The sequence below is a fragment of the Cucurbita moschata genome, unplaced genomic scaffold (genome assembly GCF_002738365.1).
Source record: "Cucurbita moschata cultivar Rifu unplaced genomic scaffold, Cmos_1.0 Cmo_Scf00002, whole genome shotgun sequence".
Taxonomy (NCBI): Eukaryota; Viridiplantae; Streptophyta; class Magnoliopsida; order Cucurbitales; family Cucurbitaceae; genus Cucurbita; species Cucurbita moschata.
Window position 1 is genome coordinate 5,626,167 of NW_019268518.1, and position 15,950 is coordinate 5,642,116.

At 35.9% G+C, this 15,950-nt stretch overlaps 2 protein-coding genes across 2 annotated transcripts; one reads left to right on the forward strand and one right to left on the reverse strand.

Annotated features, from left to right (window-relative positions):
• The first annotated feature begins 2,220 nt into the window (after positions 1-2,220).
• LOC111430563 (60S ribosomal protein L23a-like) lies at positions 2,221-4,395 on the forward strand. The gene is made up of 4 exons (XM_023066841.1): positions 2,221-2,305; positions 2,507-2,551; positions 3,579-3,939; positions 4,158-4,395. Exons 2-4 carry the CDS (start codon positions 2,539-2,541, stop codon positions 4,240-4,242), a joined length of 459 nt encoding a protein of 152 aa, XP_022922609.1. The 5' UTR covers positions 2,221-2,305; positions 2,507-2,538; the 3' UTR covers positions 4,243-4,395.
• A 1,600-nt stretch (positions 4,396-5,995) lies between these two features.
• On the reverse strand, positions 5,996-9,394 carry LOC111429701 (psbP-like protein 1, chloroplastic). Its single transcript, XM_023065649.1, has 8 exons — positions 9,172-9,394; positions 8,972-9,077; positions 7,933-8,013; positions 7,696-7,778; positions 7,445-7,567; positions 7,292-7,363; positions 6,363-6,459; positions 5,996-6,290 (listed from the first exon to the last, which is right to left on the reverse strand). Exons 1-8 carry the CDS (start codon positions 9,232-9,234, stop codon positions 6,187-6,189), a joined length of 729 nt encoding a protein of 242 aa, XP_022921417.1. The 5' UTR covers positions 9,235-9,394; the 3' UTR covers positions 5,996-6,186.
• Positions 9,395-15,950: the final 6,556 nt, after the last annotated feature.

A 15,950-nucleotide genomic window follows, 5' to 3' on the forward strand; every position in this document is an offset into this window, starting at 1 on the left:
TCTCTATTCGGCGTCGTGCAAACCAATAGTCTTTATGGAGCAAGTGGGTTGAAGCTACGATTTAATACTCGGTTCATACAAGACAGTATGGTTCGATTCGACTATGTTAAAGATATTTAATACTAAATTATAGTTTATCATGTATATCATATTTTATATTTTATTATAAGATAAATATCTAGATATTTGACTTTATTACCGTATTGTTTCTATTTATTATTATTTTCATATTCTTGTAATTTATTTGACTAATTTGGTTATAAATAGATAACTTTCTCACGCTATCCCGGTGGATTAAACAAATATTATTAGACTCACCTATATATATATATTTGATGTTTTAGGTAAAATTCACCTATTTTGAGTTTCATTGTAGACACGAGATCAATATTGGTGGGTTTGTCGACGACGAACCAACAAAATTACGAGTTTTTGAAAGAAGCAAATTAAGACGTGTCGTTGAAATTTATATTTTTAATATCATTAACTTTATTTTAATGATAATTTTATGTCGAGTCCGAGTCATTATATTACATCATCCATTTTAATATTGCAATATATTTATATTTATTATTATTATTATTATATTGCTATGGAAATGTATAAGTGGTGGGTCCCAAGTAAAGAGAATTGCCGATATTTCGTTGTCAAATCATTTACTTGGTCCAAAATTAAAGTTCGATCGACGCTTAATGAGCGGGGATTTGACCAACTAGAGGTGAATAATCACACACGTGTCGCGAGAGGATAGGTGGACAAAAGCCAATATAGTGGACACGTACGACAAAATCTTCAGTTATTTGAAAAAATATATATTTATTTAACTATTAAACGTTACATTAATAATTAATTTGTTATAAAATCATAATCCATCGCTCACAAACGTTCATAATTTTCATAATAATATTAAAAGTATGGTAAAGTTGAATTGTAATCCTATTTGTTTGGTTAGTTTGGTTGACCCGACAAGGAAATTTAACCTCTAGGTCAACCCGAAATTTATATTTTAAAAAAATTCAACCCCACCCACACCGAAAAAAGCTATTTTTACGGTTTGGGGTATATAGTATGAATTACGGGCGTTATCGAGCCAGATTAACACCCTTAAAATAAAAATAAGTGCATGATCGAATTTCACTTTTTGACTTCAGCAAAATGCATAATTAGGGATATAATTGGTAATTCTAAAACTATGAAACCAACCAAATAAAATTATTGGGACGTGTCTTTTGCCAATTATATATTCAAATAATATTTTTCATTAATTGAAGCATACGTATACACTTAAATTTGTCATTAAAATAATGTATACAATTATGCTGGTAAATTTTGTCTATGTCAATAGACATAGAGCTCACAAATATTAACAACGTGTCATTTCCATCCGATAGTCTAAAAGTAAATGACGATTAATTCTTGTTAAGCAACAAATTTTATTAGGTAAGTTCGACCCAATCTAACTAATGTTCTTTTGAATTGAATATGTACCACACGGTTTTAAGTTTTGAACTCTCATGATCCACGAGATAGTCGTTTAAAATATATATATATATATATATAAAAGTCTCCGGGAGGGAAGAGGAAAACTGGACCAACTGGGCCAGACACAGGTGTAATGGGCCAATATGGGCCTGGCACCTTGAGCAAAGCCCAAAATTGGGTGGGCCTTTAAATACCATTTTAGTTTAAATTTAATTCATACTTTTAATAAATATTAAAACCAATCATTATTAATTTCAAAGTTTTTTAAAAATTTATTTTGTAAACATAAACTAGTCGAATTTACTACAAAAACCGACTAATTATAGATTTTTTCAAGAACATGGTAATGAAGACGGTAATAGTCGAAACATGACTCGGTTTAACTAAAACCCTCAAATTTGCTATTTCGTTTTTAAAATTTCCGTAATGCTAAAACCGACGTTAGCAAATTTCAGGGTTATCCCTAATCTACTCTATAAATCCATGCCTGGGTTCGACATTCATTTCCGCAATATATTTTAAAATCGACTATTTTCGAACCTCTGATTGAAAGTGAGGGTCAAATTTTATTTCAAAACGGGAACTTTAACTAAATAATTTTATTGAAAGAAAATGCATAAAATATATTTTAAAAATTTGTGGAAGGAAAGTTATTATATATTTTTTTAATGTAATAATACTATTTTTCGAGGGCAAAAATGAGATTTAATCTTAAATTATTTTCCGCAAGTATATATATGTTTCTACAAAACCCTAATATATAAGCCGCTTCGTCTTCGCAACTGCGGAAACCTAGCCTTCCAGATAGCAGCTGTTCGTCTGGGTAAGGACCTTTTATCTGCTTCACTTCCTCCTAAAATATCGATAGCTGATTGTTCGTTCTTAGTGTTTTTGAGTTTGTATATGCTGCCATTACTTGGATTCGTATGCATAGTCTAAGATTTCGTTAGTATTTCTCTTGTTAATTTGTTGAGAGTTTTCTGCAATCCTTGATATATATTTCCGTCGTTTCTATTCTCAATAGGTTGGAGTAGTGATTAGGTAGAGGATTCTGCAATGGCTCCAAAAGGTAAGTTATCGATTTCTCTCTCAAACAGTTATCGGTGGCTCTGTTTATAACATTGTGTATTTAGAGTTGGATATCTGCTACACATTCTTTTCCGTCTAATTTCATTTCTCATGACCGCCGTTCGATATTAACCAGATATTATCGTAAGAACAAAATAACAAGATCTGAGTAATCTGTTTAGACTTTAGTCAGCGGGTTACTGACTTCAAACAAAAGGTTTGCTTGATTCTCATAGTCTCGCCTGTTTTCTTTTCTGGTCTGGTTAGCTCATTATTCCAAACAGATTGTGTAGGGCCAAAATCGCAAAATGGCGATTTGAAGTTTATTAATAGTTTTATCATTTTTATTAACTATGTTATTAAGTCTAATAAAATTTGTAGAAGATAGGTGTTCTAGTTATCAAGTGGTAGGTTTGTGAGATATTGAGTTTTATGGACTAAATTAATTATATTATTTTTATGAAATGGATGCGCTATGACTTTGCTGAAGTAAGTTTTATTTAATAAATTACTCGGTTTAATGAAATTAATATCAAATTGATACTATCAAATGAGTGGATAACCTGCTCTTTTTTTGAATATCCTAGGTCCAGTTTGACAAAAACTTAAGCATAATTTTTCAAAACCAAAAACCCATTGGTTATCGAACATGGCCGTGTTTCCTTATCTTTTCTTCATTATTTGATACATTTTGCCTGCGTTTCTCCAGAAATTTATGTCTTTGATCTGAAATTTTTTTCCTTCTGAAATAGGATTGTTTTTTAAAACTGTTACTCATTAATAGAATAGTACGCATGCATGGTGGAACTTGGCCTAATCAAGTTGAATTGGATTTTTTTCTATCATAATAAGAGATTGGGGTGCATGATAATGATAATCAGTCATTTATATGTGGTTCCATTGGGTAACAAACATCTTTACCACATGCATCTACGGTTGAAATCAAGAACGCCCACCTAAGAAATCGGATACGTGATTAGTTTTAAGTGATTAAATCAGGCCTGATAGATACCTATCTTTTCCCTCAGCTGACAGCTCCAAGAAGGCCGATCCTAAGGCTCAAGCCTTGAAAGCTGCGAAGGCAGTTAAATCAGGTCCAACATTTAAGAAAGCAAAGAAGATCAGGACATCTGTCACATTTCACCGGCCGAAGACATTGAAGAAGGATAGAAATCCCAAGTATCCACGTATTAGTGCTACTCCAAGGAACAAGTTGGACCAGTATCAGATTCTTAAATATCCTTTGACTACTGAGTCTGCAATGAAGAAGATCGAAGACAACAATACTTTGGTTTTCATTGTGGACATTCGTGCTGATAAGAAGAAGATCAAGGATGCCGTGAAGAAGATGTATGACATCCAGACCAAGAAAGTGAACACGTTGATCAGGTAATCTTATTCAAGCATTCCCATAGTTTCTTCTTAGAATATTGAGTTGGGCTGTCTTGTTGATAATAAGCTGATTAGGCAGTCTCATTTTATCACCATATGTTTGCGAGTCACCTTATGAATAAAATTAAACACTTTGATGATGATGATCGTATAACTGTAATTTATATTGAAGTTGTGTTACACCTTGATGACTGTGTTTTATATAATAATTGCAGGCCTGATGGAACCAAGAAGGCGTATGTTAGGCTGACTCCCGATTACGATGCTTTGGATGTTGCAAACAAGATTGGAATCATCTAAGAAGATATTAGCGTTTGTTTTTGTTTGAGAAAATTTGATTGATTCTCCTTCTGCGATGACAATTTTGATTTATGGAATGACCTCTTATTTTCTCTAGAATTATTTAGTTGTTTTTCACTTGGCTGCTGCAATGCTTGTTAACTTCGTGCTTGGTTGTTTTGTTCTGGATTTCTTGAGTCTTGACCATTTTACTCCTTTCCACTAACGATCTGAAGAATTTTAACCCTACTTTCCTGGATTTCTAGTCATAACCATAATTTTTTTATTTGAGAATTTTGATTTTATTCCTTGGAACGTTAAGAATTTTGATATTACTTTTGTTATTTGATTTCATTTTATGTTTCACATCTAGGCGATATCTGATGCTTGTTTCTCCCCCATTTTATGTTTCCAAAATTGATTTGTTTTACATCTGATGATTTCATTTCATTTTATGATTTCATTTGATATCTGATGCTTGTTTCTCCCCCATTTCTTTGTTATACTTCTACCATTTATTAAAGAAACAAATGATTTGTTGGGTAAATTTTAGAAAATACACATTAAATAATCAACTCTAAAAGTAGAGGTAAACTAAGATTTAGAAACTTAGGGTCCAATGGTAAATTAATTTATCTCCCTTTACCTTTAGGTTAATTATTTGTTTTCTACTTTTCGTTTCTTTTTAAATCAAATCAATTTTGGAAAATTTAAAAATTTGTTTTTTGTTTTTGGAAGTTGATTGTTGATTCAAACGTGAATCTCTTAGAAATGGGTTTTTTTTTTTTTAAATTTTTATTTTTATTTATTTATTTATTTTATTTTATTTTTTTAAATCAGGGGGTTCTTGGTGGTTAAAAAGTCTGTTTTCCACCCACCACCTCTCCTATCCTGCCCTGCACCTTGTGTCCATTGTGTCCATGATATTTGAGGCACATTGTGCCCATCCTCCACTACACCTTGTGTTCATGATATTTAATTGAGGCACCTTGTGTCCATGATATTTATATTCAATTGTGCTCTTTGCCTTGCGGGAGACAGGAGCATCAGACATTAGACAAGTGTTTGGAACCGTATGAAGTGGAAGCTCCACGTACATTTTGAAGGCACATTATGTCCATGATATTTATATTCAATTGTGCTCTCTGCCATGCGGGAGACAGGAGCATTAGACATCAGACAAGTGTTTGGAACCGTATGAAGTGGAATCTCCACGTACATTTTGAAGCCGCCGGATTCGACTTTTGAATAATAAGAAGGTGAGCTGATCCGCTTCTGGTGGAGCACTCTAAATGACCGGTGCTGGTTACTGCCCGATTCAAACTTTTGAATAATAAGAAGGTGAGCTGATCCGCTTCGAGTGGAGCACTCTAGATGACCGGCGCCGGTTACCATAGAAGAGGGGTTGAAGTACTTTTGTTCGGTAAGACACATTATATTTTTATATTGATATTTAATATCTATTTTACTGACATTAAACTGCAAATTCATTTGTTTAATCTAAGTTAGTTGATAAAAGTTCAGGAAAAATAATTATTATAAAAAAAAAAAAAAGAATTGATTGATATATGATGAAATAGATGTGAAAAAAAGGGTAATATGGAAGGATTGGATTGAGAATAGAAAATAATTACGTGATTATGCACATTAAAATAAATAATAAAAATACTTGGATAAATTAAAAAATAATTAATTTTACCAACATGTTTGATGATTAAGATTCTTCTATAATTGCTTCTAAGTTTTGACCCTACAAACAAATGCAATCCAAACAGACCCAAAAAGCATATGACTAGGATGAAACCTTGTGGTGTTGTTATTGCGTTCTTTGCATTCTTTTAAGTATACATCCGACAATACAAGGCAAATTGCAATCCCTCTTAAGCTGACTCCTCAATCTAAAGAATTAAAGCACAAAAGGTGTGGAAACGTTACTGAAGTTTAGTTCTAAACAACCTGAGAGAATCAAACGTTTGAAATTGTGAAGGAATCAACAACTGTGCGCAGTTTATCTTTCATTTTCTCCCACCTCCTCTCATTTGCTCCGGTCGTCAAAGTGTAGAATTTTCCTGCCAAATATAATTTGTTGGATAGGCCTAATAAGATTAACTTGGAAAAATAAGTGTAATGAAGTTCCATACCATTGGAAACAGCAATTGTGCTAAGAGCATGGCGAGTGTAGTTTGGAGCTTGAGCTACAAACTCAAATGTGTAGTATGCTTTCCCATCAACTTCATGCTGCATCATTCATCAACACAGACCAATGAGTTTATAGAAGAGGGTTCACATGGACTGGCTTTCGAACGTTAAAACAAGTTAAGAATTACTTATTGGTAGTTCTATCAGGCTAAACTTCACATGGGGAGCTATCTTGAAGAAACATGCGCTAAAATGTACTCTAGAGCATTGTTTTCTTCAGAAAAATAAGGTCAGATGGCCAAGAAGAAGTGACAAGCTACTTCATTCGAGTGGGTTCTATAGTGTCGTGTTCGGAATGACGGGAAGAACCGATGAACTTCATTTCACAAATTACAATTGGTTTTACTTTTGGATGTATTTTTCATTTTAGATGATTGATTTACAGTGTCGCCATTAAAATTTTTCCAAAGAAACTTTCCACCGTAGTGCTGAGTGGTGAAGCATTCCTTATAAAGGTGTGGAAACCTCTTCCTAGCAAACACGTTTTAAAAGCTTGAGGGGAAGCCTAGGAGAAAAAGTCCAAAGAGGACAATATCTGCTAACGGTAGGCTAGGGCTGTCACAAATTGTATCAAAGACACACACCGAGCGATGTGCCAGTAAGGACGTTGGACTCCCAAGAGGAGTGGATTGTGAGATCCCACGTTGGTTGGAGAGGGGAACAAAGCATTCCTTATAAGGGTGTGAAAACCTCTTCCTAGTAGACGCATTTCAAAACCTTGATGGGAAGCCCAGTTCAAGAAGGACAATATCTGCTAGCAATGGGCTAGGGTCGTTACAGATTTAAGGGGTAAGTTCCTTTACTGCTACTATTTACTTCACTTCATAGAAACTAGTACGACAATATCTGAGATGAGTATAGGTAGCCAAACCTCTGATGCTTCGATTAACTTCGTTTTTTGATTAGAAGGAGCTAGAACCTTCTTTATCAAAGTTTCTGCAACCTGAACCATACGATACTAACTGAAGTTAGCTACAAGTTTAAACAACAATTTATTGCATTATTCTAACATTTTAAAGCTAACCTGTTGAGGGGGACCAAAATCTCGAATATCTTCTTTGCTGGTTGGTATCAGATTGACACTGACACTTTCTAACGGTTCAATTACATCTTTGAACACCTTATCTTGACCATCAATGACTACTTCCTGCTCACTCCTCGAGTGAAAAAGGACTTAGAAACAAGCATCTTTTGCCAAGTAGTTAAATTTAAAGTGGACTGTGTGTGCAAAAGTACGGGAGTGAAGGAAACAGAAAACTGAACTATAAAGAGTACCTGCCACCCAAATGGATAAAGGAATGAGTAACCATCTGTCTTGTCAGTAACTGATAGAAACCCTTTCTTTGATTCTGCAGCAACTGAGCAATATCAAGCGGGTACTCTTAGGATATCATCATCCTTCAATTTGAAAGAAATAAATACAGTGCAAGCTAGAGGTGCTAATTTTAGAATTAAACTTCTTGAAAGAGAAATATAAGATATCAGTAAGTAAATAGGAGTGATGAATCTTACATGACATGGAATTCATGTCTGCAAGAGAAATCCAAGTGATAAAGGAACTGCCAGCTAGTAGCTGGCGTCTCCCAAGCCTATCTGCCAAAAAACAGAGCAACTATTGTAAATAGAGCAAGAATGCAGTGAGATCATCCACGGGATGAGATTCAAAGGCAGTATAAAAAATTCCTGAATTGTGTAAGAAAATGCTTGAATTCTGATAAAACTATACAAGCCAGAAAATACCATTTGAGTGATATAAGCAATGAAGATGCACATGGTAAGCTAGCAAAACGAAAATCCATTCTAGCCCATCATGAATTGAGTTTCTGGTCATGAAAAGGAGGAGACTCGTATTCAACCCCTCGGTTTACACAACAAAATTAATATGGCCCATTAATCATAAATGAATATTCATGAATCGTAATGCTACGGTACCTACAAGTTATGGGAATCAGGAGTGAAACTGAGTAAAATTTTTGGTCGTTTTTATGTGTTGAATAATTTATTTAGATTGCATGTCTTTTAAACTGGGCTGTTATACAAAATGGTATTAGAGCTAGACACCAAGCGGTGTGCTAGTGAGGACATTGGACCTCCAAGGAGGTGGATTGGATTGTGAGATCCCACGTCGGTTGGAAAGGAAACATCATAAAGGTGTGAAAACCTCTCCTTACTAGTTTTAAAATCGTGAAGCTAACAATACTTAACGAGCCAAAGCGGACAATATCTACTAGCGGTAAGCTTAGGCTGTTACGAAAACTATGTCCTCTAAGAAGATTTGCTTAGTACATGTCTCACTTCGTTTTAATTTCCCTTTCATTTACTACTTTGCAATGTGGTTTCTTTCTATTACTTCAATATATCAGTATGGCGATGGCGGTGACTCATGTTTTCTAACAGATGATTAAGAATTATCAAACCTTCTACACTCTATTTGCTTCCGCCAAATCATCTTGATTCATAACACAGTCAACATCTAAAAGTTAAATGCCGGTATAAGAAACACTCTAATCCAAGTAACAACCGATTTTCCATATCAATTCGCTAAACTAACCTTCGGAACTGCAAGCTTGACCATTACTGGAAGATCCGTGTGCTTGCTCGGCCCGGACAAGAAACGAAATCCCCGCTCTGCAGCAAACAAATCTTCCACGGAGTCTCTGTGAGCAACAAAACATTACCGATCGTTAATTAGAATATGGATCGGCATAAAACAGAAACCAAAATCGAGAAGATTCGGAAGGAATTATGCACCTGAGGAAGAGAATTGACGAAGAAGGACTTATGGATAGAGGGGGAGCAATGCAGAGAAGCCATTGAAGGTGGTTTGGTTGTGAATCGTGTGCTTCGTTGAATGTGAGATGACCTTATCTTTTGGTTCTGTTCTTGGATTTCCTATCCGTTGTGTTCGCGGGTTCGCTCAGCCACATTTCTTGCGTCGGCCCCTCACCCGCTTTTCTGCCTTTCTCTCTCTCTCTCTCTCTTCAATTTATACCTCTCCCAAAAAAAGATAAGATTTTTTGAGTAAATACATAAAGCTGAATTAAAAAAAAAAAAAAATATATATATATATATATATATATATATATAATATTCATGTTCTTCCCAGAACCCTAATTTGACCTAATTTTCTCAAAAAATTGTTAAACAGAATGGACATTCGATGGACGGACAAAGATTGAATGAAATGATGGCATGAGGTTTCTTTCAATTCCATTTTCAGTCTTTTTCCATTGAAATTGATCTTGTATACGCCGGTTGAAGCATCCAAACGAACCAGTAGAGGTAGCTGTGGCAGAGACAATAGCAAAAGCACTAGTCTCCGTTGGTCACTTATGAGCAGGGGAAGTAGCATAGGTGGCAGGAACTTACTAGGGTTTAGATACCAATTCGAAGAGCATTCGTTTACCTCTCCTTAGGAGTCGAGAGTTGCCAGCCCTAGAGGTACCACACTAACAGAGGTATTCCAACCTGATACGGATCCCTAATAGTTTTCTACGAGAGCTGATAGAAGATTTTGATCTGTTGAAATATGATTCAAATTATTCAAAGTTTTGAATTTTGTAAATGTTCTTTAGTTCATCAGTCGGTTTTCAACCCGCCAGACTCAAAGAATTCATAGTTTGTACAACACATTCAAACATCGAAAGATACAATGAACTTTTTAAAAAAGATTTGGAAGGATGCAACTTATCAATCAAGACACAGATTTTTGAATCTACCACCAGTGTGATAAATTATGATCCAAATGAGTAGCTAAGATTTTGAATCTACCACCAGTGTGATATATATATATATATGTATGGGTTGAAAATGAACTATCAATGAACATATGAACTTATCAAAGAGGACAAAGGTTTTGAATCTTCAACTAAGCAGTAGTGCTAGAAGATATGAATAGTGGAGGGAAGGAGATGAATAACGGTGAAAGAACGAAGAAGACGACAGAGCTGTTAGGATCGCTCAACAACGCACATACTCAATCAAGATGAACATAAAGAACAGGGGAGAGAAAACAAAGAGAAAATTCAAGGAGTAATATTGGTGTAAGGAATCAGATATAGGACGAGGCTCCCATCTTTACTGTAAATAGACGCAACAAGGCTCCATCTTTACTGTAATTAGACAGGACGAGGCTCCATCTTTACGGTAAATAGACACGACGAGGCTCCATCTTTACGGTAATTAGACAGGACAAGGCTCCATCTTTACGGTAAATAGACATGATGAGGTTCCATCTTTACTGTAAATAGACACGACGATGAGGTTCCATCTTTATTGTAAATAGACACGATGAGACTCCATCTTTACTGTAAATAGACACGACGAGGCTCCATCTTTACTGTAAATATACACGACGAGGCTCCATTTTTACTGTAAATAGACAGTACGAGGTTCCATCTTTGCTGTAAATAGACACGAGGTACGAGGTTCCATCTTTATTGTAAATAGACACGACGAGGTTCCATTTTTACTGTAAATAGACACGACGAGGCTCCATCTTTACTGTAAATAGACACGACGAGGCTCTATCTTTACTGTAAATAGACACGACGAGGCTCTATCTTTAATGTAAATAGACACGACGAGTGTCCATCTTTACTGTAAATAGACATCTGCAATGAGAATTATACAGATCACCTCTTTCAGTAGCCTCTTTCTTTCATGAAGTTTTGTGGGTAATAAGCATTATGACGAAAAATTCCCCCTTGAAAAAATATAGGATGGTTGGAAAGCCTCTTTCTTTCCTATTCCGATAAGAGGTTTTGTGGGTAATATGCTATGTATATTACACAGAAATTGGCATAATTATCCTTTACGAAAAGAACAGAATTTGCTATGATAAAAAACAGATAAGGTCAGGTAGAGCAAGACGATAACTTACACGATAATCGCGATTCGATTGAAGGAGGATCCATCAGCCGGATAACGACAGTTAGCGAACAAATAAGGAGGCTGTCAGAAACACCAGAAAACGTGTGATAATATGCTTTAATTCCCCACTCGCCTAGCCTATTCACCCAGTAATTAATTGGGTGGGTCTTTTATCCGCTAGCATAACCACGAACTCGGCGGAAACAGCACACAGTGGATTGTGGCTTACTTGCTGTGATCCATTGTATTCTCGGATGAGATGGAACACAGTCTCAGAGGTAAGGAGTTGGATAAGGGTGAAGACATATTATCATTTCTGGTTATTGAGAATGATAACTTACACAAAATAGCGAATCGATTGTACTAGGGTCCAGCGGGCGGATAACGACAGTTAGCGAACAAATAAGGAGGAAGTCAGAAACACAAGAAAACGTGTGATAATATGCTTTAATTCCCCACTCGCCTAGCCTATTCACCCAGTAATTAATTGGGTGGGGTCTTTTATCCGCTAGCATAACCACGAACTCGGCGGAAACAGCACACAGTGGATTGTGACTTACTTGCTGTGATCCATTGTATTCTCGGATGAGATGGAACACAGTCTCAGAGGTAAGGAGTTGGATAAGGGTGAAGACATATTATCCTTTCTGGGTATTGAGAATGTTGAGGTATCTTTGAGTGTCCGTGTTTAGAACTTGATTATGGTTGTATTTTATGTCTTTTGGCATTGAGAGAGTAAAACGCAATATACGTTCGGTGGATGTGGTTGTAGTGGTGCTGATTCCGTAAGTGCCAGGAGTAGTTTGTGTAAGTATGTACCTATGTGTTATTTGAGTGTATTGATAATATGTGTCATTTGTGGTTTTTGTCAGTGTATGTATCGAGAAGGAGGTCATTTTGGTTTTTTGAGTGTGATAGAGGTCCTGTAAGAAGCTTGTATTAGGGATACAAGCTTCCCACAGAAACAACATTACTCACAATAACCCTAAATTCACACTTTCTAAAGACATACACTTCTATAAACCACAACAGACACATAAATCACATCACTCAAATACACACTACAGACACACTTACACAAACAAACAAAAGATACATCACCATTCTCACAAACACAAACATCTAACTATAACCAATGTATACATACCTACTCCTTAACCTTCTCATACCGATGGTTTTGATGTGTGATCATCGGTGAACAGACCCTCCTTTACGGTTAGGCACCCTCCACTGTGCACACAAGCCGAAGGCGTAGTGGCAATTCCTTCGGTTACTGCATTTATAACTATCCTCATGCAGCGCGGCCTAGGGATACTGAGGTTTGACGTTAGACATTCAATAAGCTCCCACCTGACTCCTTACGAAGGTTGTGAATTTGTAAACTCTGATGTGATGGTTGACGTCGTTGTTAACATATATCATCTGAGGCACAATCTTTCATGTAAGGCTCCATCCACTGAGTGTCAATGCCGAAGGCGTAGTGGCATTTCCTTCGGTGACTGCATTATGCAGGGCGAGTGAGGAAAAAGCTTATTAAGTCTTGCATCTTGAGCTTTTTGACCTTTTACTGTGAATAGGCTACTACCTGACTCCTATCGCGGGTTGTTAGTCTTCCCTTCGGATGTGATGGTTTTCGTAGTTGTTAACATAATATCCGAAGTAGAACAATCTGTAGGGCTCCATCCACTGAGTGCAAATGCCGAAGGCGTAGTGGCATTTCCTTCGGTGACTGCATTATGCAGGGCGAGTGGGTAAATAGCTTCTTAAGTCTTGCATCTTGAGCTTTTTGACCTTTGACTGTCGAATCGCTATTTTCGTGTAAGTAATTGTCTTATCCTACATGGGATGCGAATGACACTTATCTGTCATCGTCTTTACCGTCCCATGGATGATAATGATAATAACAAGCGTGATATACATCGTCTTTACCGTCCCATGGATGATAATGATAATAACAAGCGTGATATAGCACACAATCTTCCTATTAAGTCTTGCCATATCTGGTTTTTGTTCTGCCCCATCCTATATTTTTTCAAGGTAGAATTTTTCGTCATTATGCGTATTACCCACAAAACCTCTTACCCGGAATAGGAAAGAAAGAGGGGATTTTTTCGTCATAATGCTAATTACCCACAAAACTTCTTGAAAGAAAGAGGCTTTCCTTACATCTTTACTGTAGATAGACACGACGAGGCTCCATTTTAACTGTAAATAGACACGACGAGGCACCATCTTAACTGTAAATAGACACGACGAGGCTCCATCTTTACTGTAAATAGACACGACGAGGCTCCATCTTTACTGTAAATAGACACGACGAGGCTCCATCTTAACTGTAAATAGACACGACGAGGCTCCATCTTTACTGTAAATAGACACGACGAGGCTCCATCTTTACTGTAGATAGACACGACGAGGCTCCATCTTTACTGTAGATAGACACGACGAGGCTCCATCTTTACTGTAGATAGACACGACGAGGCTCCATCTTTACTGTAAATAGACACGACGAGACTCCATCCATCTTTATTGTAAATAGACAAGCTTCATCCATCTTTGCTGTAAATAGACACCAGGCTTCATCTTTATTGTAAATAGACACCATGCTACATGACTCATCTTTATTGTAAATAGACACGAGGCTACATCTAAATACACACCAGGCTCCATCCTTACTTTAAATAGACACCAGGCACATCTTTATTGTAAATAGACACGCTCCCTCCTTACGGTAAATAGACAGGCTCCATCTTTAACTGTAAATAGGCATCAAACTCGGTTTTCATTTTGGAAATTATGGAATTTCAGTTGGAATACCAAATGCTAAAACAGAAGTTGAATCTCTCATGTTTAAGCATAGAGAGGTGAAAAAGCTGGTAAACAACCGAGTATTGAATCTGTTGCTTGTTTCTAAACCTACAAGAAAGCTGGATATGTTTTGTTCTAATGGGTTTCTTTAAAGGAAACTTGGACGACCATTTGTTGGTTAACAAAATGAATATGGTTCAATGGCTGAAGTCTGTTAACAAAAAACCCTACCGGAGATATCAAGTGTCCAATACCTACAATATCGTCGGCCTGTCGGAGACTTCGACATGACAGGCTTGTCGAGTGTCGTGGTCTGTTCTCTAATGTATTTTTCTCTTTTTCCGATGTTGACAAGACTGTTTTTTTAATATGGGGACCGTTTTGTGCAGCGCCAAAGTTTATTTTATAAGCATTTTTGGGGTTGCAATGAGAATTGTTATGATATCAAGCCACCTCTCAGTTTCTGCAGTGATTTGAGCTAATTGGTCGATGAAACACCATCCTTAAAGCTATGAATTTTACAAGTTTGAAGGTTCATTGCATAGTTCAAGCAGATTTGCTGCTTTTAGGGTTTTTGACTAAAAGTTTAAAAATTTTGTGTTGTTCATTTGAATATCAGATGCAAAACCCTAATTTTAATCCTAAAATTAAAATACAATCGTCAAATTTCGAAACCCTAGTTTTCTTTTCTCGAAAATAGTAGAATAATAATAATAATTTTCGTATAAGAAAAATACCATTTATGTGGAAAAAATTGAAAGAGACCGTTTTTTTTTTTTTTTAATTTTCGTATAAGAAAAATACCATTTATGTGGAAAAAATTGAAAGAGACCGTTTTTTTTTTTTTTTGTTGGAAAAGTTAACGACAAAATAGTGACTGTTTGATAATTTATTGAAAGTATGGACCAAAATGATATTTCTAACGTAATGTCTTTGTTTAGGTGAAAAGGGTATTGATCAAAATTGTTGTATTCTTGTAAAATTTGGAAATAATAATTTTCGTATAAGAAAAATACCATTTATGTGGAAAAAATTGAAAGAGACCGTTTTTTTTTTTTTTGTTGGAAAAGTTAACGACAAAATAGTGACTGTTTGATAATTTATTGAAAGTATGGACCAAAATGATATTTCTAACGTAATGTCTTTGTTTAGGTGAAAAGGGTATTGATCAAAAAAGTATGGACCAAAATGATATTTCTAACGTAATGTCTTTGTTTAGGTGAAAAGGGTATTGATCAAAATTGTTGTATTCTTGTAAAATTTGGAAATAAATGAGCTTTTAGTTCCTGTGGTGAGATCATGACCTTTTGTCTTGTCCATTGATATGCATATTGTGGATAAGAACGAGTGGGTTATGAGTATTTATGAGTTGATATCATCTTTACCTTCATTTTAGTTTCTAATGGTCTATGAACAATTGTAAATTTCGTTACTTTTGGAGGAGACCTAATGATAGTCTTAGCAGGAGTACACTTGCCATGCTTCATAATCTTCTGCTGTTCATGAGAGTTATAACGATCCATGGCCAACGCTAACAAATATTATCTGTTTTAGTCCGTTACATATCATTGTCAGTCTCAGGGTTTTAAAAACGCGTCAACTAGAGAGAGGTTTCAACACCCTTTTAAGAAATGTTTCGTTCCCCTCTTCAACCGATGTGAAAACTCTCAATTACTTGTAACAGCCTAAACTCACCGCTAGTAGACATTGTCCGCTTTGACCTGTTATGCATCGTCGTCAGCCTCACGGTTTTAAAATGCGTCTGCTAAGGAGAGGTTTTCACACCCTTATAAGAAATGTTTTATTCCCCTCTACAACCGATGTGAGATCTCACAATCCACCCCATTGGG